The following is a 27,969-nucleotide window of genomic DNA, read 5'->3' on the forward strand; positions in this document are numbered from 1 at the left end:
CACTGTCTAATCACAAGAGCTCAATGGCGCCATTCAAGGGCATGTAGCGCACTCCCACGATAGGTAAAGCTGCTTCAGCTGTTCTACCGAGCACAGGAGCACGCTACATGCAGTTGAAAGGTGCCGCGGAGCTCGGTGATTAGACAGTGAGCATGTGACGCGCTATTTGAAAAAAAAAAACGCCTGCAGAAGAGGCCGGCTTCTGACAGGAAGTAAGGAAAGTTTTAGGTGCCAAAACATGAATTTACAAGAACACATTCAAACAAGAGGTCATCTGTATGTTACATAATTCTGCACATAGTGCAGATGCAAATCAACATTTACTGTCCCTTTAACTTTGCCTTTCATGTCCCTTTAATACACAATAAGAGGGAAACACATATTTGAAGCCAGCTCTAGACTGGCAGTGCACTGAGCCTATCATGGTCAATATATGTTTATAACCACCAATCAGCTCAGGATTGTTAGAGCTCCTCATAAAAAGAGTTCATTGTTGTTATATTTTATATTATAAGATGTATTGCCAGCCTTAGTACTAAGCAGTTTAACAACTTAGAAAATGTTTACTGTACCTGTCCTTGAAGCCACGTACAACTTTCTGTATGAGAATAACTTTATCAGTTATGGCTTTGTCTCTCTCAATCTCCAGCAGCATGTCATGATGATCCTAAAACATCAAATAAGGTCTTTATTTAAACATGGAGAAGTATCTTTTAGAGAGCAAACTTGTATTTCAACTTTACTTAACTCTTGTATGTCCTACCAACAAGACAATCATAGAACAGAATTCCCATCCCTTCCCCTACACACTCTTGCTGCTACTATACATATATGTACAACCTAAGTTCTGGAACCTATACAATCACTATATATGTCACTCACCTGCAGCATTAGATACCAAGGTGTTTTGGAGAGAGAAAAATTGAGAGGAGACCCAATCTCACCTTGTACTACTTAGACACGACTCCCCTCATAAAGGTGATCAAATGGGGAATAAAGATTAACTGCACCTCTTTTTTTAATATAAAAGAGGAGCAGTCTGTTTAAGTTTGTTTTTGCCTTATACATTTTGTTTTGAGACTGTTATTTATTTACGAAATGGACTGGTAACAGCTTTAATTTGTTTTTTTCTTTCAAATATACAGGTGCAAATCCCCAAATACAAAGAAAGACTCTGACATACAAAAAAAGACTCTATGGGGCCGAATGATCAAGCTCCGAATGGAGCTAGATTCCCCTGTTTCCGGGCAACCCTTCAGGCTCGCCGGAAACAGCAGTTATGAAGCAGCTGTCTTTAGGCAATTTGCAAATTTTACAGGGGTCTCTGTTTGGTGAACTATAACAATTTGTTGACTCCCTTTAAAAGCCAATCGGAAATCCTCAAACAATAAAAAATACTATTGACTCTCAAACATAGAAGATCATTTTGTATACAGGAGATAACGTTGAAATAAGCCAAAACAAACAGTTAATGCTCAATGCCTGTATTTATCCTGACATAGATGGTCTTGCACGACCCTCTAACAGAGCTTGTTTTAACTCCAGCAAGCAATCTAGTGCATGGTGCATGTACACCAATCAGTGCTTGTCTAAGCTCTGCGGTTGCTAAGTTAAAGGGACAGTCTAATAAAAATAAACTATCATGATTCACATAAGGAGGCTCATTTATCAAGCTCCGAATGGAGCTTGAGGGCCCGTGTTTCTGGCGAGTCTTCAGACTCGCAAGAAACAGCAGTTATGAAGCATCGGTCTAAAGACCAACTGCTTCATAACCCTGTCCACCTGCTCTGATGAGGTGAACAGAGATCTCCACAGTTCAACCCGATCGAGTACGTAATTATGTATGTAATTTTAAAGAACTTTCCAATTTACTTTTATCATCAATTTTGCTTTGTTCACTTGGTATTCTTAGTTGAAAGCCAAACCTAGGTAGGCTCATATGCTAATTTCTTAGCCCTTGAGGCCCGCCTCTTATCTGAATGCATTTTTAAAAAAATTCACAACTAGAGGGCATTAGTTCACGTGTGCTATATAGATAACATTGTGCCAACGCCCATGGAGTTACCTAGGAGTCAGTACTGATTGGCTAAAATGCATGTCTGTCAAAAGAACTGAAATAAGGGGGCAGTTTGCAAAGGCTCAGATAAAAGGTAATCACAGAAGTAACAAGTGTATTAATATAACAGTGTTGGTTATGCAAAACTGGAGAATGGGTAATAAAAGGATTATTTTTTAAACAATAAAAATTCTGGTATAGACTGTCCCTTTAACATACTTTGTATAGTGTTATAATACTCCCTGCATACTATTTACTTGTATGTCCCATTAAACAGATTTATAACTGCACTCTCAGTATAGTATGCCCATTCACAAAAAAACCCTGCTATTTTGTTTACCCAGCTAATTATTAATATAGCGCTCCCTTGCCTACATCCTGCTGAGAAAGCTTGAGCTTCCTTAAGAGCTTCCTCCAGATTCACAGCTGCAGTATCCGATAAAGGGCTTTATGGGCTATTTAATTGGACTAGGATGTGCACTGAAGGTGAAAACTTTAATGGTGGAACCACAAAATGCCACCTTCCAGTCAAGCTGGGACCATGCGTGCAAAGTTTGTTGATTTACTGAAAAATGAATTTTCCTGATTGTAATTATCTACTGACAAAGATCCAAACAAATGCAGGCCCCTTTAATCTGACCTACCCATTTCTTTTTGTAGCTGTAATACATTTTATTAATATTTTTAATCCTAAATGCTACAAAAACTGTAGAAGAGTGTTCCTATGGCAGGTTGTGACTGAAGATATTCAGTCTTACGATCATGCTTCCATAAGACAGACCTAGCAGTCACCATTGGACGCCCCTGCAGTGCGCAACTGTACTTTAGCAGTGCACAGAAACATGACAAATAGATTGTCTGTGAATATATTTATGTAGGTGGTATCATCAAACTAATATTGTTAGATGCACCATTTTTAAACAAAAATCCAATACATAAGGTGCCAATATTCTTATCCATTGATATCACTTATACCTTTAAGAAGATTTTTGTCTTGCCTATTTGCCAGTCATTATCCTTTCCCAATACACATTCTGCTATCCTTTGACATGTACCACGCAGGTCTCCCTGTAAAAAGAAAAGAAATGCAAAATAAATAATATTATTAAGAGCATTGATAGATGACAGGTCAGTAATGTGCCTCTGTGGCACATTATTTTGCACTAACATTTCTTTGCGCTGTGTATCTGAATCCATAGCTTCCTAGACTCCCAGTAACTGTTTGTTTTCTATAAAGGGTGGCCCCGGAAATTGCATTTCTGCCTCTTAGGCAATGAAAAGGTGAATTGGTAAAAATTTTCACGTTTAATGTGAACACACGTGTACTGCTGCAGCACCTCTCATCTTTGATCAACTACTAGGAAGCTTTGCATAGTAGTAATTAATGTCTGACTTCACAAAACTAGCACCAGTTTATCAAAAATGTAAAGGGTCAAAACAGCTCAATTATTATGCCAGCTCAATCCTATTGGCTGATTGCATCAGCCAATAGGATTTTTTTCTACCTTAATTCCGATTGGCTGATAGAAATCTATCAGCCAATCGGAATTGAAGGGACGCCATCTTGGATGATGTCACTTAAAGGAACCGTCATTTAGTAAGGAGACTTTGTTGGAAGAGGATGCTCCGCGCCGGATGTCCTGAAGATGAACCCGCTCCGCGCCAGATGGATGAAGATAGAAGATGCCGGCCTAGATTTGGAGTTCGGCGGTAGCCGTCAAAACCAGCGTTAGAGGCTCCTAACGCTGGTTTTGGCCGCCCGCTGGTATTTGGAGTCAGTGATTAAAGGGTCTAACGCTCACTTTTCAGCCGCGACTTTTCCATACCGCAGATCCCCCTACGCCATTTGCGTAGCCTATCTTTTCAATGGGATCTTTCTAACGCCGGTATTTAGAGTCGTTTCTGAAGTGAGCGTTAGAGCTCTAACGACAAAATTCCAGCCGCCTGAAAATAGCAGGAGTTAAGAGCTTTCTGGCTAACGCCGGTTTATAAAGCTCTTAACTACTGTACCCTAAAGTACACTAACACCCATAAACTACCTATGTACCCCTAAACCGAGCTCCCCCCACATCGCCGCCACTCGATTTAAATTTTTAACCCCTAATCTGCCGACCGCCACCTACGTTATACTTATGTACCCCTAATCTGCTGCCCCTAACCCCGCCGACCCCTATATTATATTTCTTAACCCCTAACTTGCCCCCCACAACGTCGCCGCAAGCTACTTAAAATAATTAACCCCTAATCTTCCGACCGCAAATCGCCGCCACCTACGTTATCCCTATGTACCCCTAATCTGCTACCCCTAACATCGCCGACCCCTATATTATATTTATTAACCCCTAATCTGCCCCCCTCAACGTCGCCGACACCTGCCTACACTTATTAACCCCTAATCTGCCGAGCGGACCTGAGCGCTACTATAATAAAGTTATGAACCCCTAACCCGCCTCACTAACCCTATCATAAATAGTATTAACCCCTAATCTGCCCTCCCTAACATCGCCGACACCTAACTTCAATTATTAACCCCTAATCTGCCGACCGGAGCTCACCGCTATTCTAATAAATGTATTAACCCCTAAAGCTAAGTCTAACCCTAACACTAACAACCCCCTAAATTAAATATAATTTACATCTAACGAAATAAATTAACTCTTATTAAATAAATGATTCCTATTTAAAGCTAAATACTTACCTGTAAAATACATCCTAATATAGCTACAATATAAATTATAATTATATTATAGCTATTTTAGGATTAATATTTATTTTACAGGTAACTTTGTAATTATTTTAACCAGGTACAATAGCTATTAAATAGTTAAGAACTATTTAATAGTTACCTAGTTAAAATAATAACAAAATTACCTGTAAAATAAGTCCTAGCCTAAGATATAATTAAACCTAACACTACCCTATCAATAAAATAATTAAATAAACTACCTACAATTACCTACAATTAACCTAACACTACACTATCAATAAATTAATTAAATACAATTACTACAAATAAATACAATTAAATAAACTAGCTAAAGTACAAAAAATAAAAAAGATCTAAGTTACAGAAAATAAAAAAATATTTACAAACATAATAAAAATATTACAACAATTTTAAACTAATTACACCTACTCTAAGCCCCCTAATAAAATAACAAAGCCCCCCAAAATAAAAAATTCCCTACCCTATTCTAAATTAAAAAAGTTACAAGCTCTTTTACCTTACCAGCCCTGAACAGGGCCCTTTGCGGGGCATGCCCCAAGAATTTCAGCTCTTTTGCCTGTAAAAGAATAAATACAATACCCCCCCCAACATTACAACCCACCACCCACATACCCCTAATCTAACCCAAACCCCCCTTAAATAAACCTAACACTAAGCCCCTGAAGATCTTCCTACCTTGTCTTCACCATACCAGGTTCACCGATCCGTCCTGAAGAGCTCCTCCGATGTCCTGATCCAAGCCCAAGCGGGGGCTGAAGAGGTCCATGATCCGGTCAAAGTCTTCATCCAAGTGGGGCAGAAGAGGGTCTTCCATCCGATTGAAGTCATCATCCAGGCGGCATCTTCGATCTTCTTCCATCCGGAGCGAAGCGGCAGGATCCTGAAGACATCCAGCGCGGAACATCCATCCGGACCGACGACTGAACGACGAATGACTGTTCCTTTAAGGGACGTCATCCAAGATGGCGTCCCTCGAATTCCGATTGGCTGATAGGATTCTATCAGCCAATCGGAATTAAGGTAGGAATTTTCTGATTGGCTGATGGAATCAGCCAATCAGAATCAAGTTCAATCCGATTGGCTGATCCAATCAGCCAATCAGATTGAGCTCGCATTCTATTGGCTGTTCCGATCAGCCAATAGAATGCGAGCTCAATCTGATTGGCTGATTGGATCGGCCAATCGGATTGAACTAGATTCTGATTGGCTGATTCCATCAGCCAATCAGAAAATTCCTACCTTAATTCCGATTGGCTGATAGAATCCTATCAGCCAATCGGAATTTGAGGGACGCCATCTTGGATGACGTCCCTTAAAGGAACAGTCATTCGTCGTTCAGTCGTCGGTCCGGATGGATGTTCCGCGCTGGATGTCTTCAGGATCCTGCCGCTTCGCTCCGGATGGAAGAAGATCGAAGATGCCGCTTGGAGAAGATGTTTGCCGGTCTGGATGTCCTCTTCTTGCCGGATAGGAGGAAGACTTTGGAGCCTCTTCTGGACCGGATTATGGATCGCCAACCCCCGCTTGGGTTGGATGAAGATGTTGGAGCCAGGACGGATCGGTGATACCTGGATGGTGAAGACAAGGTAGGAAGATCTTCAGGGGCTTAGTGTTAGGTTTATTTAAGGGGGGTTTGGGTTAGATTAGGGGTATGTGGGTGGTGGGTTGTAATGTTGGGGGGGGGGTATTGTATGTTTTTTTTTACAGGCAAAAGAGCTGAACTTCTTGGGGCATGCCCCGCAAAGGGCCCTGTTCAGGGCTGGTAAGGTAAAAGAGCTTGTAACTTTTTTAATTTAGAATAGGGTAGGGAATTTTTTATTTTGGGGGGCTTTGTTATTTTATTAGGGGGCTTAGAGTAGGTGTAATTAGTTTAAAATTGTTGTAATATTTTTATTATGTTTGTAAATATTTTTTTATTTTCTGTAACTTAGATTTTTTTATTTTTTGTACTTTAGCTAGTTTATTTAATTGTATTTATTTGTAGGAATTGTATTTAATTAATTTATTGATAGTGTAGTGTTAGGTTAATTGTAGGTAATTGTAGGTATTTTATTTAATTATTTTATTGATAGGGTAGTGTTAGGTTTAATTATAACTTAGGTTAGGACTTATTTTACAGGTAATTTTGTTATTATTTTAACTAGGTAACTATTAAATAGTTCTTAACTATTTAATAGCTATTGTACCTGGTTAAAATAATTACAAAGTTACCTGTAAAATAAATATTAATCCTATAATAGCTATAATATAATTATAATTTATATTGTAGCTATATTAGGATTTATTTTACAGGTAAGTATTTAGCTTTAAATAGGAATAATTTATTTAATAAGAGTTAATTTATTTCGTTAGATTTAAATTATATTTAACTTAGGGGGGTGTTAGTGTTAGGGTTAGACTTAGCTTTAGGGGTTAATACATTTATTATAGTAGCGGTGAGGTCCGCTCGGCAGATTAGGGGTTAATAATTGAAGGTAGGTGTCGGCGATGTTAGGGAGGGCAGATTAGGGGTTAATACTATTTATGATAGGGTTAGTGAGGCGGATTAGGGGTTAATAACTTTATTATAGTAGCGCTCAGGTCCGCTCGGCAGATTAGGGGTTAATAAGTGTAGGCAGGTGTCGGCGACGTTGAGGGGGGCAGATTAGGGGTTAATAAATATAATATAGGGGTCGGCGATGTTAGGGCAGCAGATTAGGGGTACATAGGGATAACGTAGGTTGCGGCGGTTTACGGAGCGGCAGATTAGGGGTTTAAAAAAATATGCAGGGGTCAGCGATGTCGGGGGCGTCAGATTAGGGGTTAATAAGTGTAAGGTTAGGGGTGTTTAGACTCGGGGTACATGTTAGAGTGTTAGGTGCAGACGTAGGAAGTGTTTCCCCATAGGAAACAATGGGGCTGCGTTAGGAGCTGAACGCTGCTTTTTTGCAGGTGTTAGGTTTTTTTTCAGCTCAAACAGTCCCATTGTTTCCTATGGGGGAATCGTGCACGAGCACGTTTTTGAGGCCGGCCGCGTCCGTAAGCAACTCTGGTATCGAGAGTTGCATTTGCGGTAAAAATGCTCTACGCTCCTTTTTTGGAGCCTAACGCAGCATTTGATTAAACTCTCGATACCAGAGTTAATATTATGGTGCGGCCAGAAAAAAGCCCGCGGAGCGTTAACAGCCCTTTTACCGCCGAACTCCAAATCTAGGCCGCCGTCTGGATGAAGACTTCTGCTGTCTGGAGGACCACTTCGCCCGGCTTGGATTAAGACTTCTCCCGGCTTCGTTGAGGACTTCGGCCCGGTTGGATGAAGACTTCTACCGGTAAAGTGATCTTCAAGGGGTTAGTGTTAGGTTTTGTTTAAGGGGGTATTGGGTGGGTTTTAGAGTAGAGTTGGTTGTGTGGGTGGTGGGTTTTAATGTTGGGGGGGATTTGTAATTTTTTTTACAGGTAAAAGAGCTGATTACTTTGGGGCAATGCCCCGCAAAAGGCACTTTTAAGGGCTATTTGTAATTTAGTGTAGGGTAGGGCTTTTTTTATTTTGAGGGGGAGCTTTTTATTTTGTTAGGGGGGTTAGGTGTAATTAGTTTAAAAATCTTGTAATTTGTTTACTATTTTCTGTAATTCAGTGTTTTTTTTTGTACTTTAGATAATTTTATTTAATTGTATTTAATTGTATTTAATTTAGGGAATTAATTTAATTATAGTGCAGTGTTAGGTGTTAGTGTAATTTAGGTTAGGTTTTATTTTACAGGTAAATGTGTCTTTAGTTTAACTAGGTAGTTATTAAATAGTTAATAACTATTTAGTAACTATTCTACCTAGTTAAAATAAATACAATCTTGCCTGTAAAATAAAAATAAATCCTAAGCTAGCTACAATGTAACTATTAGTTATATTGTAGCTAGCTTAGGGTTTATTTTATAGGTGAGTATTTAGTTTTAAATAGGAATTATTTAGTTAATGATAGTTATTTTTATTTAGATTTATTTAAATTATATATAAGTTAGGGGGTGTTAGGGTTAGACTTAGATTTAAGGGTTAATAACTTTAATATAGTGGCGGCGACGTTGGGGGCGGCAGATTAGGGGTTAATAATATTTAACTAGTGTTTGAGATGCAGGAGTGCGGTGGTTTAGGGGTTAATATATTTATTATAGTGGCGGCGGTGTCCGGTTCGGCAGATTAGGGGTTAAAAATTTTATTTTAGTGTTTGCGCTGTGGGTAGGGGCCTTGGTTTAGGGGTTAATAGGTAGTTTATGGGTGTTAGTGTACTTTTTAGCACTTTAGTTAAGCGTTTTATGCTACGGCGTTGTAGTGTAAAACTCTTAATTACTGACTTTAAAATGCGGTACCAGTCTTGACAGGAGAGGGTGTACCGCTAACGTTTTGTCAGACTCGTAATACCGGCGCTATGCAAGTCCCATAAAAAAAAGAGGCTACGCAATTTACGTAAGTGTATTTGCGGTATTTCCAAGTCTGGCCAAAAAAAGGAAATTTATGCTTACCTGATAAATTGATTTCTTCTACGATACGACGAGTCCACGGATTTCATCCTTACTTGTGGGATATTAACCTCCTGCTAACAGGAAGTGGCAAAGAGCACCACAGCAGGGCTGATTATATAGCTCCGCCCTTCCCTCCACCCCCAGTCATTCGACCGAAGGTTTAGGAAGAGAAAGGAAAAGCTAAAGGTGCAGAGGTGACAGAAGTTGTAAAAAATAAAATCTGTCTTAAAAACGACAGGGAGGGCCGTGGACTCATTGCATCGTAGAAGAAATCAATTTATCAGGTAAGCATAAATTTCCTTTTTTTGGCCAGACTTGGAAATACCGCAAATACACTTACGTGTCCACGGATTTCATCCTTACTTGTGGGATACAATACCAAAGCTACAGGACACGGATGAAACGGGAGGGACAAAACAGAGACCTAAACGGAAGGCACCACTGCTTGAAGAACTTTTCTCCCAAAAACAGCCTCAGAAGAAGTAAAAGTATCAAATTTGTAAAATTTGGAAAAAGTATGAAGAGCAACCAAGTCGCAGCCTTACAAATCTGTTAAACAGAAGCATAGTTTTTAAAGGCCCATGTGGAAGCCGCAGCCCTAGTAGAATGAGCCGTAATTCTTTCAGGAGGCTGCTGTGCAGCAGTCTCATATGCCAGGCGGATGATACTCCTCAGCCAAAAAGAAAGAGAGGTAGCCGTAGCTATCTGACCCCTACGCTTTCCAGAATAAACAATGAATAATGAAGATGATTGACGGAAATCCTTAGTCGCCTGTAAGTAAAACTTCAAGGCATGGACCACGTCCAGGTTATGTAACAGACGCTCCTTCTTAGAAGAAGGATTAGGACACAAGGAAGGAACAACAATTTCCTGATTAATATTCTTATTTGAAAGAACCTTAGGAAGAAATCCAGGTTTGGTACGCAAAACCACCTTATCAGAATGGAATATAAGATAAGGCGAATCACATTGCAACGCTGAAAGCTCAGAAACTCTACGAGCAGAAGAAATAGCAACCAAAAACAAACCTTTCCAAGATAACAATTTAATATCTATGGAATGCATAGGTTCAAACTGAACCCCTTGAAGAACTCTAAGAACTAAATTCAAACTCCAGGGAGGAGTAATTGGTCTAAATAATGGCTTAATTCTGGTTAGAGCCTGACAAAAAGACTGAACATCTGGCACATCTGCCAAACGTTTGTGAAGCAAAATTGACAAAGCAGAAATCTGTCCCTTTAAGGAACTTGCTGATAACCCTTTCTCCAATCCTTCTTGGAGAAAAGACAGAATCCTGGGAATCCTAACTTTACTCCATGAGTAGCCCTTGGATTCACACCAATAAAGATATTTACGCCATATCTTATGATAGATCTTTCTAGTGACAGGCTTACGTGCCTGTATCAAAGTATCAATGACCGAATCTGAGAATCCCCGCTTAGATAAAATCAAGTGTTCAATCTCCAAGCAGTCAGCTGCAGAGAATTTAGATTTGGATGTTGGAAAGGTTCTTGAATGAGAAGGTCCTGTCTCAAAGGAAGTTTCCATGGTGACAGAGAGGACATGTCCACTAGATCCGCATACCAAGTCCTGCGTGGCCACGCAGGCGCTATCAGGATTACTGAAGATCTCTCCTGTTTGATCTGAGCAATCACGCGTGGAAGGAGAGGAAACGGTGGAAACACATAAGCTAGGCTGAATGACCAAGGCACTGCCAAGGCATCTATCAGTTTGGCCTGAGGATCCCTCGACCTGGATCCGTATTGTGGAAGCTTGGCATTCTGTCGAGATGCCATCAGATCCAATTCCGGCCTGCCCCATTGGAGGATTAGTGAGGCAAACACCTCCGGGTTGAGTTCCCACTCCCCCGGTTGAAAAGTCTGTCAACTTAGAAAATCCGCTTCCCAGTTCTCTACTCCTGGGATGTAGATTGCCGACAGATAACAAGAGTGGGCCTCCACCCATCGGATTATCTTGGATACTTCTATCATCGCTAAGGAACTCCTTGTTCCCCCCTGATGATTGATATAAGCCACAGTCATGATATTGTCCGACTGGAATCTGATGCGCATTGAATATTGCTCTCAGTTCCAGAATATTGATTGGAAGTAGAGACTCCACCTGAGTCCAAACACCCTGAGCCATCAGGGAATTCCAGACTGCACCTCAGCCCAGTAGACTGGCGTCCGTTGTCACTATCACCCACAAGGGTCTGCGGAAACACGTCCCCTGGGAAAGATGATCCGGCCACAACCACCAAAGAAGAGAGTCTCTGGTCTCTTGATCTAGATTTATCTGAGGAGATAAATTCGCATAGTCCCCATTCCACTGTCCGAGCATGCACAGCTGCAGCGGTCTGAGATTAAAACGAGCAAACGGAATGATGTCTATTGCCGCCACCATTAACCCAATTACCTCCATACACTGAGCCACTGATGGCCGAGGGATGGACTGAAGGGCTCGACAAGTATTTAGAATGTTTGATTTTCTGATCTCCGTCAGAAATATTTTCATGTCTACAGAGTCTATCAGAGTTCCCAAGAAGGGAACCCTTGTCCATGGAACTAGTGAACTCTTTTCTATGTTCACCTTCCAACCATGGGTTCTCAGAAAAGACAACACTGTGTCCGTGTGAGATTTTGTCAGATGATAAGTTGACGCCGGAATCAAAATATCATCCAGATAAGGTGCCACTGCTATGCCCCGCGGTCTGAGAACCGCCAGAAGGGACCCTAGAACCTTTGTAAAGATCCTGGGTGCTGTTGCCAACCTGAAGGGAAGAGCCACAAACTGAAAATGTTTGTCCAGGAAGGCAAACCTTAGGAACTGATGATGATCCTTGTGAATAGGGATATGAAGGTATGCATCCTTCAAGTCCACGGTAGTCATAAATTGACCCTCCTGGATCATTGGTAAGATTGTGCGTATAGTCTCCATCTTGAACGATGGGACTCTGAGAAACATGTTTAGACACTTGAGATCTAAAATGGGTCTGAAAGTTCCCTCTTTTTTGGGAACCACAAAAAGATTTGAGTAAAACCCCTGACCCTGTTCCAGTTTTGGAATGGGACAAATTACTCCCATGGTAGAGAGGTCTTTTACACAGCGTAAGAACGCCTCTCTTTTTATCTGGTCTACAGACAATCGTGAAAGATGAAATCTCTCTCTTGGGAGAAAAACCTTGAACTCCAGTTGATACCCATGGGTTACGATTTCCAATGCCCATGGGTCCTGAACATCTCTTGCCCAAGCCTGGGTAAAGAAAGAAAGTCTGCCCCCTACTAGATCCAGTCCCGGATTGGGTGCCGCCCCTTCATGCTGTCTTTGTAGCAGCATCGGGCTTCTTGGATTGTTTACCTTTATTCCAAGCCTGGTTGGGTCTCCAGACGGACTTGGATTGAGCAAAATTCCCTTTCTACTTTGTGGAGTATAGTTATACGCTTAGCCAGGGTAGATATAGCTCCCTCCACCTTAGGGACCGACTGCCAGGAGTCCCGAATGGTGTCTGATATGGGATACATTTTCTTGAAAGTAGGAGGAGGAGAGAACGGTATACCCGGTCTGTCCCATTCCTTTTCTATAATTTCCAAAATTATTTTAGGAACTGCAAAAACATCCGTGTAAGTAGGCACCTCTAGATATTTGTTGTCCATTTTACACAATTTCTCTGTTGGTATCACAATAGGGTCACAATCATCCAGTCGCTAAAACCCCCCGAAGTAACAGACGGAGGTGTTCAAGCTTAAATTTAAAGGACATGACATCTCAATCAGACAGCCATTCCCTGACCCCCAACTCAGAGCCCTGTGAGGGTACATCGGAAATAGCCAATAAAGCATCAGAGGATTCAGTATTCACATTAATACCTGACCTACTGCATTTACCCTGTAACACTGGTAATTTAGATAATACCTCTGTAAGGGTAGTTGACATAACTGCAGCCATATCCTGCAGAGTAAAAGAATTAGATGCACTTGAGGTACTTGGCGTCGCTTGTGTGGGCGTTAAAGGTTGTGACACTTGGGGAGAATTGGATGGCATATCCTGATTCTCTTCAGACTGAGAATTATCCTTAGGCACACTTTCTTTACCTAAAATATGCTTTAAATTGTAAGGCCCTTTCAGTACAAGAGGTACACAAAGTAAGAGGGGGTTCCACAATGGCTTCTAAACACATAGCGCAATTAGTTTCCTCAATGTCAGACATGTTGAACAGACTAGTATAAACCACAATAGTCGTTAAACACTTTATTTATTGATTTTTCAAAAAATGTGTACTGCGCCTTTAAGAAATAAAAAGCACACAATTTTCCTAAACTGCTTAAAACGTTTAAATAACGCTATACAACTAAATAAACTTATTCAATTGGGCCAAAAATTATTGCACCCTAAGAGCAAAGGGTTAATTTAACCTCTAAAAGACATTTTAAAGCACAAAATATATTTTATTGAAAAAAATGACCCCCAGGGTACTGCAAAATGACTCGACAATGATCCGGTGAACAGAACACAAGTTTAGGGCCCACCGGAGCTTATGCCTGCTGCCTTCTCAGTCAGAGTAAACTGCGCGTCTGAGTGCGTGAAAATAGGCCCCGCCCATCATGGACGTCGATCATATCAGTCTGTATAACCGCATGGGAAGCGGTTTGCCAAGTTAGCAATGTGGATCCCTAAAACATTTCTGTTTACACTGCAGCCATACTGATTATTTGTTATGCAATCAAATAAAAAAACGTCAAGCTGCCTCTCCCAGTGTCCTATTGATATTGCCCAGTACTATGTCAAATAAAATTATAAACACAGGATTTTCAGTAATACCCTTTATGTACAGGTCTACTGCTTACCCCTTCCCTAGCAGGGAAAAAATGTCAGCCTGTTCTAATATACCAAGTCTCCTCAGAAATAAAAGACTGAACATACCTCAATGCTGCTTGTAGCATGAAACCGTTCTCCACACTGAAGATTTCTCTTTCACTACCTTCGGAAACTCTGTGGGAACCAACGTGGATCTTAGTTACAACTGCTAAGATCATCAACCTCAGGGCAGAAATCTTCATCTCCATATCTCCCTGAGAAAAATAGTACTCACCGGTACCATTTAAAATAAAAAACTTCTTGATTGAAGAATCTAAAACTAACACCTCACTTTACCTCTTCCTATTAATAACACAGGCAAAGAGAATGACTGGGGGTGGAGGGAAGGGAGGAGCTATATATACAGCTCTGCTGTGGTGCTCTTTGCCACTTCCTGTTAGCAGGAGGTTAATATCCCACAAGTAGGGATGAAATCCGTGGACTCGTCGTATCTTGTAGAAGAAAGTGAGCGGTACACCTGTACCTGCAAGACTCGTAATACCAGCGGGCGTTAAAAAGCAGCATTAGCACCAGCCAACGCTGCTTTTTAAGCCTAACGCAAAACTCGTAATCTAGCCGATTGTTTGAAAAACAGTATGATGGATACTAGGCATGTTTGGGTGTGAATGTTGCTTTAAAATACTTTGCAATATATGTTTGCACAATAGCCCACATGTAAGGATCAAGTTGTGTGCATATAAATTGTTCCTGGAAAATAACAAAGTGTGACGCCGAAGGCATTCTTCTAATGAAGCACTCACCAGTAGCATACAGTAATAGACTGAGCTGATCTCACTCACATATTGCAAACATAATTGAGCTATGGGGCTTTATGTATGTATGCACACTTCCATAAAGCTCACGCCAAGGGACGAGATTACATATACGGCGTACCACCCGTAAGTTTACCTCGCACTTCGGGTGAATCACTTAATAAACTGCCTTAAGTCGGAAAAAAACTGCGACATTCAAAAATGTTAGGAAATACACATTTCTGGAGTTGCCAGTGACTTACGGCAGTTTATGAACTGCCTGCGCTTAAGTAAAAAAAAAAAAAAGTTTAACCCCCGTAAAAGTCTAACCGCGCCTCCCAAAAATTAACCCGACACGTCAAAACCCCTATATCTGCCATCCCCCCACATCGCAACTAATAATAAAATGTATTAACCTCTTAACCGCCATCCCCCCACATCGCAAACTACCTAATAAATGTATTAACCCCTAATCCGCCATCGCCCCACAACGCAAAGTACCTATCAACACAATTAACCCTAACCCGCCATCCCCCAACAACGCAAAGTACCTAATGACCCTATTAACCCCTAATCCGCCAACCCCCATCACAATCTACCTATTAAACCTATTAACCCCTAATCCGCCAACCCCCTACAACGCAAAGTATTAATCTATTTACTAAGCCCCTAACCTAACACCCCCTATATTAACCCCACTTATATAAAATAAAAAAAGACTATCTCCCTAAAAAATTAATTAAAAATTACCAAAAAAACAATAACTTAACATTCAAATAAAAAATCCTAACATTCCTCCTGGTGTACCAGATACTTTACAAACAATGTCAAATTATATTGACTGAATATACATTCATTCTATATTTTATTACAGCGTAGAGATAAGAAATAGTTTTGGGTATGTTTGTTTAATAAACCAGTTTAATAAATTAGAATGAACTAACTGGATTAACTGGGAAGAATCAATACAAAACCACCTTAAAGGGACAGTCTAGTCAAAATTAAACGTTCATGATTCAGATAGGGCATGTCATTTTAAACAACTTTCCAATTTACTTGTATCCTCAAATTTGCTTTGTTCTCTTGGTATTCTTAGTTGAAATCTAAACCTAGGTAGGCTCATATGCTAATTCCAATTTCTAATCCCTTGAAGGCGTCTCTTATCTGAATGCATTTGTGTTAGTTAATGTGTGCCATATAGATAACATAGTGCTCATGCCTGTGGAGTTACTTATGAGAGGGCACTGATTGGTTAAAATGCAAGTCTGTCAAAAGAACTGATATAAAGGGGCAGTCTGCAGAAGCTTAGCTACAAGGTAATCACAGAGGTAAAACATATTAATATAACAGTGTTGGTTATGCAAAACTGGGGAATGGGTAATACAGGTATTATCTATCTTTTTAAACAATACAAATTCTGGAGTAGACTGTCCCTTTAAGTGTAGACTCTTTTATATTTATCTGCTGCACAATGTACCTTCATACCAGCCATATGGACAGGGCTGTGATTAGCAAGGGTACGTGATCATTAAGGCAGGGAAATAAGTGAAAACCCCATAATAAAATATACATATTTAACAGAACAAACTGCGTTATTCATTGCAATCTGCTGCTCAGCTAAGAAGTTTTAGCTTTATGATACATATGATTTGTTTATAAGGTTCCTTTATGACAGAGATAAATGTGCTCACTAGTCCAGGAGATAAAAACAAATAGACACTGACAAATAAAGAATTAGGCTTTTAACCCTTTTAATACTGAAGAGACTAGTAACTTTTTCTCTGACTAATAAAATATGGTGAATGTTTTGCAGCCCCAGAATAGCTATTTATGAATTATCTACTGTTATCAGATGTAAGGGCTACAGTAATTATCCCCAGCACTTAAGTCTTTAAGGCAACAATTACTGTATTGCTATATGAGCGTACCTGTTTATAGGCAGGTTTCACTCCCGGCATCAGCACTCGATATCTGTCAACAAATTCCACAAATGTGTATCGGATGGGATATCCTGCCCTGCGGATCCGGATAGTCTCCATCATTCCTGAGTATCTCAGCTGCCGAACGCACAACTCCCGATCAAACAACTGTCAAGAAAATAAAAATAGCAAATTGGATATTTACAAAATTCAAGGAAATATACTAATGCAATTACTGTGCATGATCCCCTTAGAGATCTCATCTTTGGATACAAGGAGACATTAGTCAGACTACTATGGGAAGATGTCTAATTTTGGTTTCTTTAATTCTTGTTGTGGACATTCTTCCCTATGTACAAGAGAGGCTACATATACACAATTATATGCTATTACTATTATCTAGAAAATAATGTGATTGCACATAAGCTATTCAAAAATGTACATTGAAAATACATTCCTGACTTCATGTTTACCTTTCTTCCTACCTGTCTCCTTTTGTTACTAGAAATAATGCATACTGGTATTCATATTTTGGTGTATGACAGTAGAAAGCTCTGTCCATCTGCACATTACGGCCTAGATTTGGAGTTCGGCGGTAGCCGTCAAAACCAGCGTTAGAGGCTCCTAACGCTGGTTTTGGCCGCCCGCTGGTATTTGGAGTCAGTGATTAAAGGGTCTAACGCTCACTTTTCAGCCGCGACTTTTCCATACCGCAGATCCCCTTACGTCAATTGCGTATCCTATCTTTTCAATGGGATCTTTCTAACGCCGGTATTTAGAGTCGTTTCTGAAGTGAGCGTTAGAGCTCTAACGACAAAACTCCAGCCGCCTGAAAATAGCAGGAGTTAAGAGCTTTCTGGCTAACGCCGGTTCATAAAGCTCTTAACTACTGTACCCTAAAGTACACTAACACCCATAAACTACCTATGTACCCCTAAACCGAGCTCCCCCCACATCGCCGCCACTCGATTAAAATTTTTAACCCCTAATCTGCCGACCGCCACCTACGTTATACTTATGTACCCCTAATCTGCTGCCCCTAACCCCGCCGACCCCTGTATTACATTTATTAACCCCTAACCTGCCCCCCACAACGTCGCCGCCAGCTACTTAAAATAATTAACCCCTAATCTTCCGACCGCAAAGCGCCGCCACCTACGTTATCCCTATGTACCCCTAATCTGCTACCCCTAACACCGCCGACCCCTATATTATATTTATTAACCCCTAATCTGCCCCCCTCAACGTCGCCGACACCTGCCTACACTTATTAACCCCTAATCTGCCGAGCGGACCTGAGCGCTACTATAATAAAGTTATTAACCCCTAACCCGCCTCACTAACCCTATAATAAATAGTATTAACCCCCTAATCTGCCCTCCCTAACATCGCCGACACCTACCTTCAATTATTAACCCCTAATCTGCCGAGCGGAGCTCACCGCTATTCTAATAAATGTATTAACCCCTAAAGCTAAGTCTAACCCTAACACTAACACCCCCCTAACTTAAATATAATTTACATCTAATGAAATAAATTAACTCTTATTAAATAAATGATTCCTATTTAAAGCTAAATACTTACCTGTAAAATAAATCCTAATATAGCTACAATATAAATTATAATTATATTATAGCTATTTTAGGATTATTATTTATTTTACAGGCAACTTTGTAATTATTTTAACCAGGTACAATAGCTATTAAATAGTTAAGAACTATTTAATAGTTACCTAGTTAAAATAATAACAAATTTACCTGTAAAATAAATCCTAACCTAAGATATAATTAAACCTAACACTACCCTATCAATAAATTAATTAAATAAACTACCTACAATTACCTACAATTAACCTAACACTACACTATCAATAAATTAATTAAACACAATTCCTACAAATAAATACAATTAAATAAACTAGCTAAAGTACAAAAAATAAAAAAGAACTAAGTTACAAAAAATAAAAAAATATTTACAAACATAAGAAAAATATTACAACAATTTTAAACTAATTACACCTACTCTAAGCCCCCTAATAAAATAACAAAGCCCCCCAAAATAAAAAATTCCCTACCCTATTCTAAATTAAAAAAGTTACAAGCTCTTTTACCTTACCAGCCCTGAACAGGGCCCTTTGCGGGGCATGCCCCAAGAATTTCAGCTCTTTTGCCTGTAAAAGAATAAATACAATACCCCCCCAACATTACAACCCACCACCCACATACCCCTAATCTAACCCAAACCCCCCTTAAATAAACCTAACACTAAGCCCCTGAAGATCTTCCTACCTTGTCTTCACCATCCAGGTATCACCGATCCGTCCTGGCTCCAACATCTTCATCCAACCCAAGCGGGGGTTGGCGATCCATCATCCGGTGCTGAAGAGGTCCAGAAGAGGCTCCAAAGTCTTCCTCCTATCCGGCAAGAAGAGGACATCCAGACCGGCAAACATCTTCTCCAAGCGGCATCTTCGATCTTCTTCCATCCGGTGCGGAGCGGGTCCATCTTGAAGCAGGCAACGCGGATCCATCCTCTTCTTCCGTTGTCTCCCGACTAATGACGGTTCCTTTAAGGGACGTCATCCAAGATGGCGTCCCTCGAATTCCGATTGGCTGATAGGATTCTATCAGCCAATCGGAATTAAGGTAGGAATTTTCTGATTGGCTGATGGAATCAGCCAATCAGAATCAAGTTCAATCCGATTGGCTGATCCAATCAGCCAATCAGATTGAGCTCGCATTCTATTGGCTGATCGGAAAAGAGCTTGTAACTTTTTAAATTTAGAATAGGGTAGGGAATTTTTTATTTTGGGGGGCTTTGTTATTTTATTAGGGGGCTTAGAGTAGGTGTAATTAGTTTAAAATTGTTGTAATATTTTTCTTATGTTTGTAAATATTTTTTTATTTTTTGTAACTTAGTTCTTTTTTATTTTTTGTACTTTAGCTAGTTTATTTAATTGTATTTATTTGTAGGAATTGTGTTTAATTAATTTATTGATAGTGTAGTGTTAGGTTAATTGTAGGTAATTGTAGGTAGTTTATTTAATTAATTTATTGATAGGGTAGTGTTAGGTTTAATTATATCTTAGGTTAGGATTTATTTTACAGGTAAATTTGTTATTATTTTAACTAGGTAACTATTAAATAGTTCTTAACTATTTAATAGCTATTGTACCTGGTTAAAATAATTACAAAGTTGGCTGTAAAATAAATAATAATCCTAAAATAGCTATAATATAATTATAATTTATATTGTAGCTATATTAGGATTTATTTTACAGGTAAGTATTTAGCTTTAAATAGGAATCATTTATTTAATAAGAGTTAATTTATTTAGTTAGATGTAAATTATATTTAAGTTAGGGGGGTGTTAGTGTTAGGGTTAGACTTAGCTTTAGGGGTTAATACATTTATTAGAATAGCGGTGAGCTCCGCTCGGCAGATTAGGGATTAATAATTGAAGGTAGGTGTCGGCGATGTTAGGGAGGGCAGATTAGGGGTTAATACTATTTCTGATAGGGTTAGTGAGGCGGGTTAGGGGTTAATAACTTTATTATAGTAGCGCTCAGGTCCGCTCGGCAGATTAGGGGTTAATAAGTGTAGGCAGGTGTCGGCGACGTTGAGGGGGGCATATTAGGGGTTAATAAATATAATATAGGGGTCGGCGATGTTAGGGCAGCAGATTAGGGGTACATAGGGATAACGTAGGTTGCGGCGGTTTACGGAGCGGCAGATTAGGGGTTAAAAAATGCAGGGGTCAGCGATAGCGGGGGCGGCAGATTAGGGGTTAATAAGTGTAAGGTTAGGGGTGTTTAGACTCGGGGTACATGTTAGAGTGTTAGGTGCAGACGTAGGAAGTGTTTCCCCATAGGAAACAATGGGGCTGCGTTAGGAGCTGAACGCTGCTTTTTTGCAGGTGTTAGGTTTTTTTTCAGCTCAAACAGCCCCATTGTTTCCTATGGGAGAATCGTGCACGAGCACGTTTTTGAGGCTGGCCGCGTCCGTAAGCAACTCTGGTATCGAGAGTTGCATTTGCGGTACAAATGCTCTACGCTCCTTTTTTGGAGCCTAACGCAGCATTTGTTTGAACTCTCGATACCAGAGTTAAATTTATGGTGCGGCCAGAAAAAAGCCCGCGGAGCGTTAACAGCCCTTTTACCGCCAAACTCCAAATCTAGGCCTACATTTGTTAGCTATTGCATTAATTGCAATAGATACTTTGGCACTGATCACCCAGATAAACATAAAGAAAAATATTAACATGATGGTAGAAGTCTACTATGATGAAAGCCAACAGCTGCCTTTTCTGATCCAACCAGAGGTGCTAGTCACATGATTCATGTGTCACAAGCGCTACTGATTGGATCAGTAGTTGTTTCCGCTTGGTATGAGCAGTGCTCCAAGTATCCCGAGCGGCTTTTATACTGTATTTTAGCCCCTTTGTGGGGGTCAAACACACAGTAGTGTATGGTTGATTGTCTAACAAATTAGAGTATGTAATATTTTGACTATTATGGCCGTTAAAAGGTTTTACACCGGCTTAGTTGCTGCACAAACATGAATATGCCAAGCTGTTAATAACAGTTATTCATAATCCTGCTGGTAAAGGGGTTTTATGTCTCTCATTGAAAATACTGTAAACAAATGCGGTTGCGGTAAGTGGCTAATGATTGAGGCTTAGATAATTAGAAGGTTTTCCACTATAAATTGAGTTTTTATTGTAATCTTGGCCACTGTACTGGAGAAATTGTAAGAAAATAGTTAAATGTTTTCCTGGGTGCATAAATGAGCCCCACTAACAGGGGTGGAACTACTATTAGTGCAGCAGGTGGCGTGGCAACAGAGCCCAAGTGCTGGAAGGTGCCCATAGCAGACAGTCTATACAATAGCTTGCTACTGAGTTACCTTGGGGGCCCAGAAATATTTTTCACCAGGCCCTCTGTTGAGTAGGTTCTTCTGCAGCCCACTGAGAATGATTTTATATATTCTCACTAGATAAAACATTCTATATTCAGAAGTCTTGACTTGTTTAAAAAATAAAATAATTTCAGTTTATCAATTCATGAAACAAAAGATACTCAAAAAGCATAAGAAATAAATATATAAAATATTTTATTTTACTGCACAGATTTAAGTTAATAATGTATTGGTGCTGAACAGCTAATTATGATTTGACCCTTTAATGGGGTTGACATTTTCAATAGCGCGGTCTCACCTTCAGGAGGGAGGGACGGTCTAATAGCGTGGTCTTGCTGCTCATGCAAAAGACATGCGCTATTATAGCCAAACAATCCCTTAACGACCAGTGACTTACAGAGTACGTTGCAATCGTTAAGGGGTTAATATGTCTTCTATCATTTTAAGCATTATGTGCTCTATTATGAGCCTCATAGTAAAAAGCTACTTAAAGGAACACTGAACCCAAAATTTTTCTTTCGGGATTCAGATAGAACATGCAAATTCTTTTTTAAACTCTTTTATTGAGGTTTATAAGTGGTACGTATACAAGGCAAAGAAAACAAACAAAAAAAAAAAACAATAAACAAAACATTGAACCAAAAACATAGCAATAACATTCTTGATACGAGTCAATTGAGTCTATTACATCATATCGAAAAGAAATTTAAATTGACATGCTATTTTAGGTAAATAATACTTCTTATCTCCATGCTGCATTAATTACACTTGTTAACACATTTACTTATTGTTAACCTCCTTCCTTTTTCTGATACATTTCCCCTTCTTCCTCCCCTAACCCCCCCCCCCTTGTTGCCCCAGTCTCGTGGGTTGAGAAAAAAAATAAAAAAATCCTAAAGAACAGAAAGGAAGGGGAGGGATAAATTGGATTATATATTTAATCAATGCCTCACCCTCTCCGGCCTCCACTCCGGCCTCCTACCATAGATTGAGCAACACCAGTTCCGAGTTCCTAAATGGAAAAATTATCATTTCTATTTCATTAGTTGGATAGCCTTTGATAAAGGCTGACCATTTCTGGAAAAAAAAATTTATATCCTCCTCATTTTCAATATTAGTATCTCTTTGTTCAATCATGCATTGTTTCTTCAAACAATTTTTTAGCTCCGGGATTGAGGGGGTCTTTGAACCCTTCCAATACTTAAGAATCATGTATCTAGCTGCTAAAATTGTGAGAATAATTAATTTTTCCTGAGGTTGTTGCCGTGCTTCCAGTTGAACACAAAAAATAATCTGACTCAAAGTGAGGGCCAGAGGAGCAGCCACCAGATTTTTGTTGAGCCAAAATTCAACTCTATTCCAAAATTGGCGTATTTTTGGGCAGTTCCATAACATGTGGACCAGGTCTGCTGCAACAAAGGAGCACTTTGGGCAAGCCCTAAATTCTAGGTTATGTATTTTATGACCTAGGGCTGGGGTAAAATACGTTCTATGTAAAATTTTAAGGTGTGCTTCCCTCCACGTAGCAGAGAGAGAGGCCCGAGAAACTCTATCAATCGACTTCTGTACACTTTTGGACTCTATCGATTCTGAGGGGATTAATCTGGACCATGTCATTGCTATGTGGTCTAGTAAAGGAGTTCCTTTGTTAGCATTAAGAAGTGCATAGCAAGGAGTGATTGACATACGTCCGGCTTTTATTAAAGTCAGCCACTTCTCCAATTTACCTAGGGTCCATGACCATTCTGTATCCCTTATAATCTTTAACCCATAATGTCTAAGTTGCAGGTATGCAAACAATTCCTTATGTGTTAAGTTGAATTCATTTTTCAAATGTTCGAATGTTTTTATAACATTTGAATCATTTTCAAAGATTTGTCTAACTTTACCAGTCCTAGTTGAGACCATCTATCGAATATGGTCATTTCCAGGCCAGGTTGGAATCTAGGATTTCCTTTTATTGGTAAGTATTGGGATACACTGCAATCAATTCTTAGGGCAGTCCCTATTTTCCACCAGGCTTTAATCGGGTTAAAGATGCTTTTAAGCTTCTTGATTTCAGGGGGTAATAGTTTGGGTGTGCAGTGAACCAAACCAGCAAGGAGATATGGGTGACAGATATTTGTTTCTAATGATATGTTTGTGACATAATTTTTAGAGAGAATCCAATCTGACACAGTTCGTGCCAGAAAAGCCAGATTATATTGCCGGATATCTGGCAAAGCTAGACCCCGTATTCTTTTGCCCCAGTTAGTTTTGTTAAAGAGTTTCTCGCCTTCTTCCCCTGCCAGAGGAATTTCCCAACTACCCGATTGAGCAGCCTGATGTCCTTTCCATACATTATTAATGGAGTATTTTGTAATATATACAAAAGTTTCGGAAGAAGAATCATTTTGTACAGGGCTATTCTCCCAGATAATGAGATGGGTAGACTTTGCCAAGATTTCAGTCTTTCACATATCATTGTTAATATGGGTGTTATATTAAATTTGTACAAATCGGTGATTTACTGGTATGATAATTCCCAAGTATTTAAATGATTCCAAGAGAATGGAAAGTATTTGATAATAGGAGTAATTTAGAAAGTTGCTTAAAATTGCATGCTCTATCTGAATCACGATAAAAAAAAAATTGGGTTCAGTGTCCCTTTAAGGGGTCGATCACAATCTATCTAACATTTTTGTTAGAACGGATTTTGGCTGAGAAAAAGGGTACTTTTATGTCTACTTGATAACAATAGCGTATTTTTGGGTGTTTCTCGGAACGTATTTTTAGTTTGCCAAAAAAAGCCCTATATTTAGCATGGATCCAAAATTTTCTTGGCGATCACTGCATTTTCTCAATCCTTCTCAACAGGTTTTCAAGGTTTTTGTGCTTATCAAATTTGTCACCTAAAGGCACTTGATAAAGTCTAGAACTGGACTTTTTGACATCTATGGAAGTATTTCAAGACAATTTGGAATGTTCTATTTGATTTCAGAGGTAAATTTCACTGAAACAATGAAATGGTACTCTTTCAATCAATAATTGGAAATATTGATAAAAAATACTTTTAATCCCTTTGATGCGCATAATGAGGCATTCTTGTCATGTGCATCGCTACCTGTAGGCGCATGACAAGCCTTCTCGTCATACAGGGGGATCACTGATTAAACGCTGTTTTCGGTGACCGCCCTCACTACAGGCCAGAGATCATTGGGGTCTTAGTGGGCCGAACTCCCAGGCTTCATGAGAGTGCCGGCCGACGTCACCACGTACACTTGGTGACGACACAAAGGGCCTAAGCCAGGATTCACCGGTAGCTGCTAGGGAGCTGAATGGGGGGAGGTTTTTCTAACCCCTCAATATCAGCTCCCATAGCAGCTGCAAAGTTCCAAGACCCCTCATTTGAAAGAGAAAAGCCTACAAATGCATGGAGCAAACCATACCATTTAATTTCAAAATAAAGTAAACAAAACACACAGTCATGGGCAAGACTGCAAGTCGCGCGGCAAATTAGTTGCGAGAAATCTGCGCGTTAATGTTTTTTTGCATTTGGGGTTGCACAGCTATTATAAGTTGAGAAATAACTTATTTTGCGCACGCGTTAAGTCGTGTAATGTGAACTGCGAAATTGCATGCATGTTCACGTATTCCCCATAGAAGTCAATGGAGAAGACAAAAAGTGTACATGCAAAATGTTTTCACAACGGAATATGTTCTATTTATTTATAAATAAATATTTCTCTATATATGTGATGATTTTTGGACAGATATATCTATTTATTGCGAGATATGTATATCATTATATATATATATGTCTAGATAACTGGAGAAAGCCGGAACTGTAACAACAGAACATATTAAGGGAAGGGATTTAGATGTATCTGTCATTTAAAGGGACACTGAACCCAAAAATTTTCTTTCGGGATTCAGATAGAGCATGACATTTTAAGCAACTTTCTAATTTACTACTATTATCAAATTTTCTTTATTCTCTTGATATCTTTATTTGTAAGTTTAGATGCCGGCCCATTTTTGGTGAACAACCTAGGTTGTCCTTGCTGATTGGTGGATAAATTCATCCACCAATCAAAAACTGCTGTCCAGAGTCCTGAACCAAGAAAAAAGCTTTCAAATAAAGATAGCAAGAGAATGAAAAAACATTGATAATAGGAGTAAATTAGAAAGTTGCTTAAAATTGCATGCTCTATCTGAATCACAAAAGAAAAAATTTGGGTTCAGTGTCCCTTTAAGCATTTTTAACAGCATTATGATCCATTGTGGACTCTGACACTTTATTAATATACCGTGGTCTAAAAGCACTGGGGATAAGTGGGCTGAACAATCTCAGAGTTATTTAACACAATGTGCATGAAATTATGTGAGAGCTAGCAACAGTAAATACAGCTTTATTTGTGACCACAACAAAGTGGATTCAACATATAACTTTGAAATTTAGAGGGTAAAACTATATTAATACCTGAATCAGTAATACGTTACAATGTTAAAAGCCAATGGTGGTGCTGTTTATATAAATATATATAATGGTAACTTGGTATAATCAGCACTAAGATATTCAGCTCTATCAGCTGCCTGTTATCTACAATCTTTATCTATCCAAGCTATAATAACTAGAGACGATTTTGTAACAAGCTAAAGGTATTTAATAGCCTAGCATGTAACAATATATTTAAAGGGATACAAAACACATTTTTTTTTCTTTCATGATTCAGATAGAGAATGCAATTTGAAGCAACTTTCTAATTTACTCCTAGGCCCATATTTATCAAGCTCCAAATGGAGCTTGAAGGGCCGTGTTTCTGGCGAGTCTGAAGACTCGCCAGAAACACCAGTTATGAAGCAGCGGTCTAAAGACCGCTGCTCCATAACCTGTCCTCCTGCTCTGAGCAGGAGGACAGACATCGCCGGAAATCAACCCGATCGAGTACGATCGGGTTGATTGACACCTCCCTGCTGGCGGCCGAGTCAGCAGGGGGCGGCGTTGCACCAGCAGCTCTTGTGGGCTGCTGGTGCAATTTTAAATGCGGAGAGCGTATTGCTCTCCGCATTTAGCGAGGTCTTGCGGACCTGATCCGCACTGTCGGATCAGGTCCACAAGACCTTTGATAAATAGAGGCCCTATTATCAAATGGGTGAGCCAATGACAAATATGCAACCACCAATCACCAGCTAGAACCTAGGTTCTTTGCTGCTCCTGAGCTTTCCTAGATAAACCTTTCAGCAAAGGATAACAAGAGAAGGAAGCAAAATAATAAAAGTAAAATGGAAAGTCCCTTTAACAGCTACACTTTGCAATATTGATTCAAAAAGGATACTATCCACTTGGCTATGTCTCCAAGCAGCTTATAAATTCCAACAATTATTGTTACATCATACAGAGACAGTCTCTATATTTTGTCCACTAACTTACTGCTATATTATTAACCCTGCAATTGCTAACATAATATCACCCTAATTGTGTGAACAACACTCTGTTTTGACTATAATTTGAACACATTTTGTGCAACAGAATTATAAGTTTAACTATTTCAGTGGTGATTTATACCATTATTAAAGAGGGAGGATTATTGTTTCCTCCTTGTGCTAGAAAGTGCACATCATATTTGATGTAAATATTGACCATTACTACCCTATCCAGACTATTACGATATCCTTAGGGTGATTATTTATATAACCCTTACGAACTCCCAGTATAATTCATATCCTAATCAGATACCACGGAGGTATCCAGGTTATATAATAAGTGAGTGCCACTGTGTCATATTTGTGTTTTTAATGCACACATCTTTTTCATTTTTTATAAAAATTCAATTTTTATTGTAGCCATGTCCATTTACCCCCTGTATTTAATGATTGTCCAGGGGACAAGCTTAGAGATCGTTTAGCAATGATTGTCTCTTTCAATGCAGACGATCATTGCTAAACGATCCCTAAGCTTGTACAACTGTCAGTGATTTATATAAACAGAGGAGAACTCTTGAAAAGCAGAAATCTTCTGCACCGAGAGTATATGCAGCGTCACAGCCTCCCCCTCCCTCTTCCCCCACGGAGGTTACAACACATAAATTACACTGATGATAGTGCCTAGCTGCCTGCAGAAAACGGCTTTTTTTTAAACCTAAAACTTGTGGGCAGTTTGAAGTTTTAACTGTGGGGGGAGTTAGAAACACAAATAAACAGTACATAATGATCATTTTATTAAGTTAAGATGCATATTATGTGTATTATACATACATGGCTAAATATAA

General features: G+C 39.4%; 1 protein-coding gene across 1 annotated transcript in view; it reads right to left on the minus strand.

Moving 5' to 3' along the window:
* Positions 1-27,969, minus strand: part of MYO7A (myosin VIIA) — a 290,371-nt gene that overhangs the window by 154,013 nt on the left and 108,389 nt on the right. Inside the window, exons 16-18 of the mRNA XM_053705599.1 lie at positions 16,812-16,970; positions 3,032-3,124; positions 573-667 (exon numbers count right to left, since the gene is read on the minus strand). Of these exons, the coding sequence (XP_053561574.1) occupies positions 573-667; positions 3,032-3,124; positions 16,812-16,970 (347 nt within the window). The remainder of the gene's footprint in view (positions 1-572; positions 668-3,031; positions 3,125-16,811; positions 16,971-27,969) is intronic.

This window comes from Bombina bombina, chromosome 3 (assembly GCF_027579735.1).
Source record: "Bombina bombina isolate aBomBom1 chromosome 3, aBomBom1.pri, whole genome shotgun sequence".
NCBI lineage: Eukaryota > Metazoa > Chordata > Amphibia > Anura > Bombinatoridae > Bombina > Bombina bombina.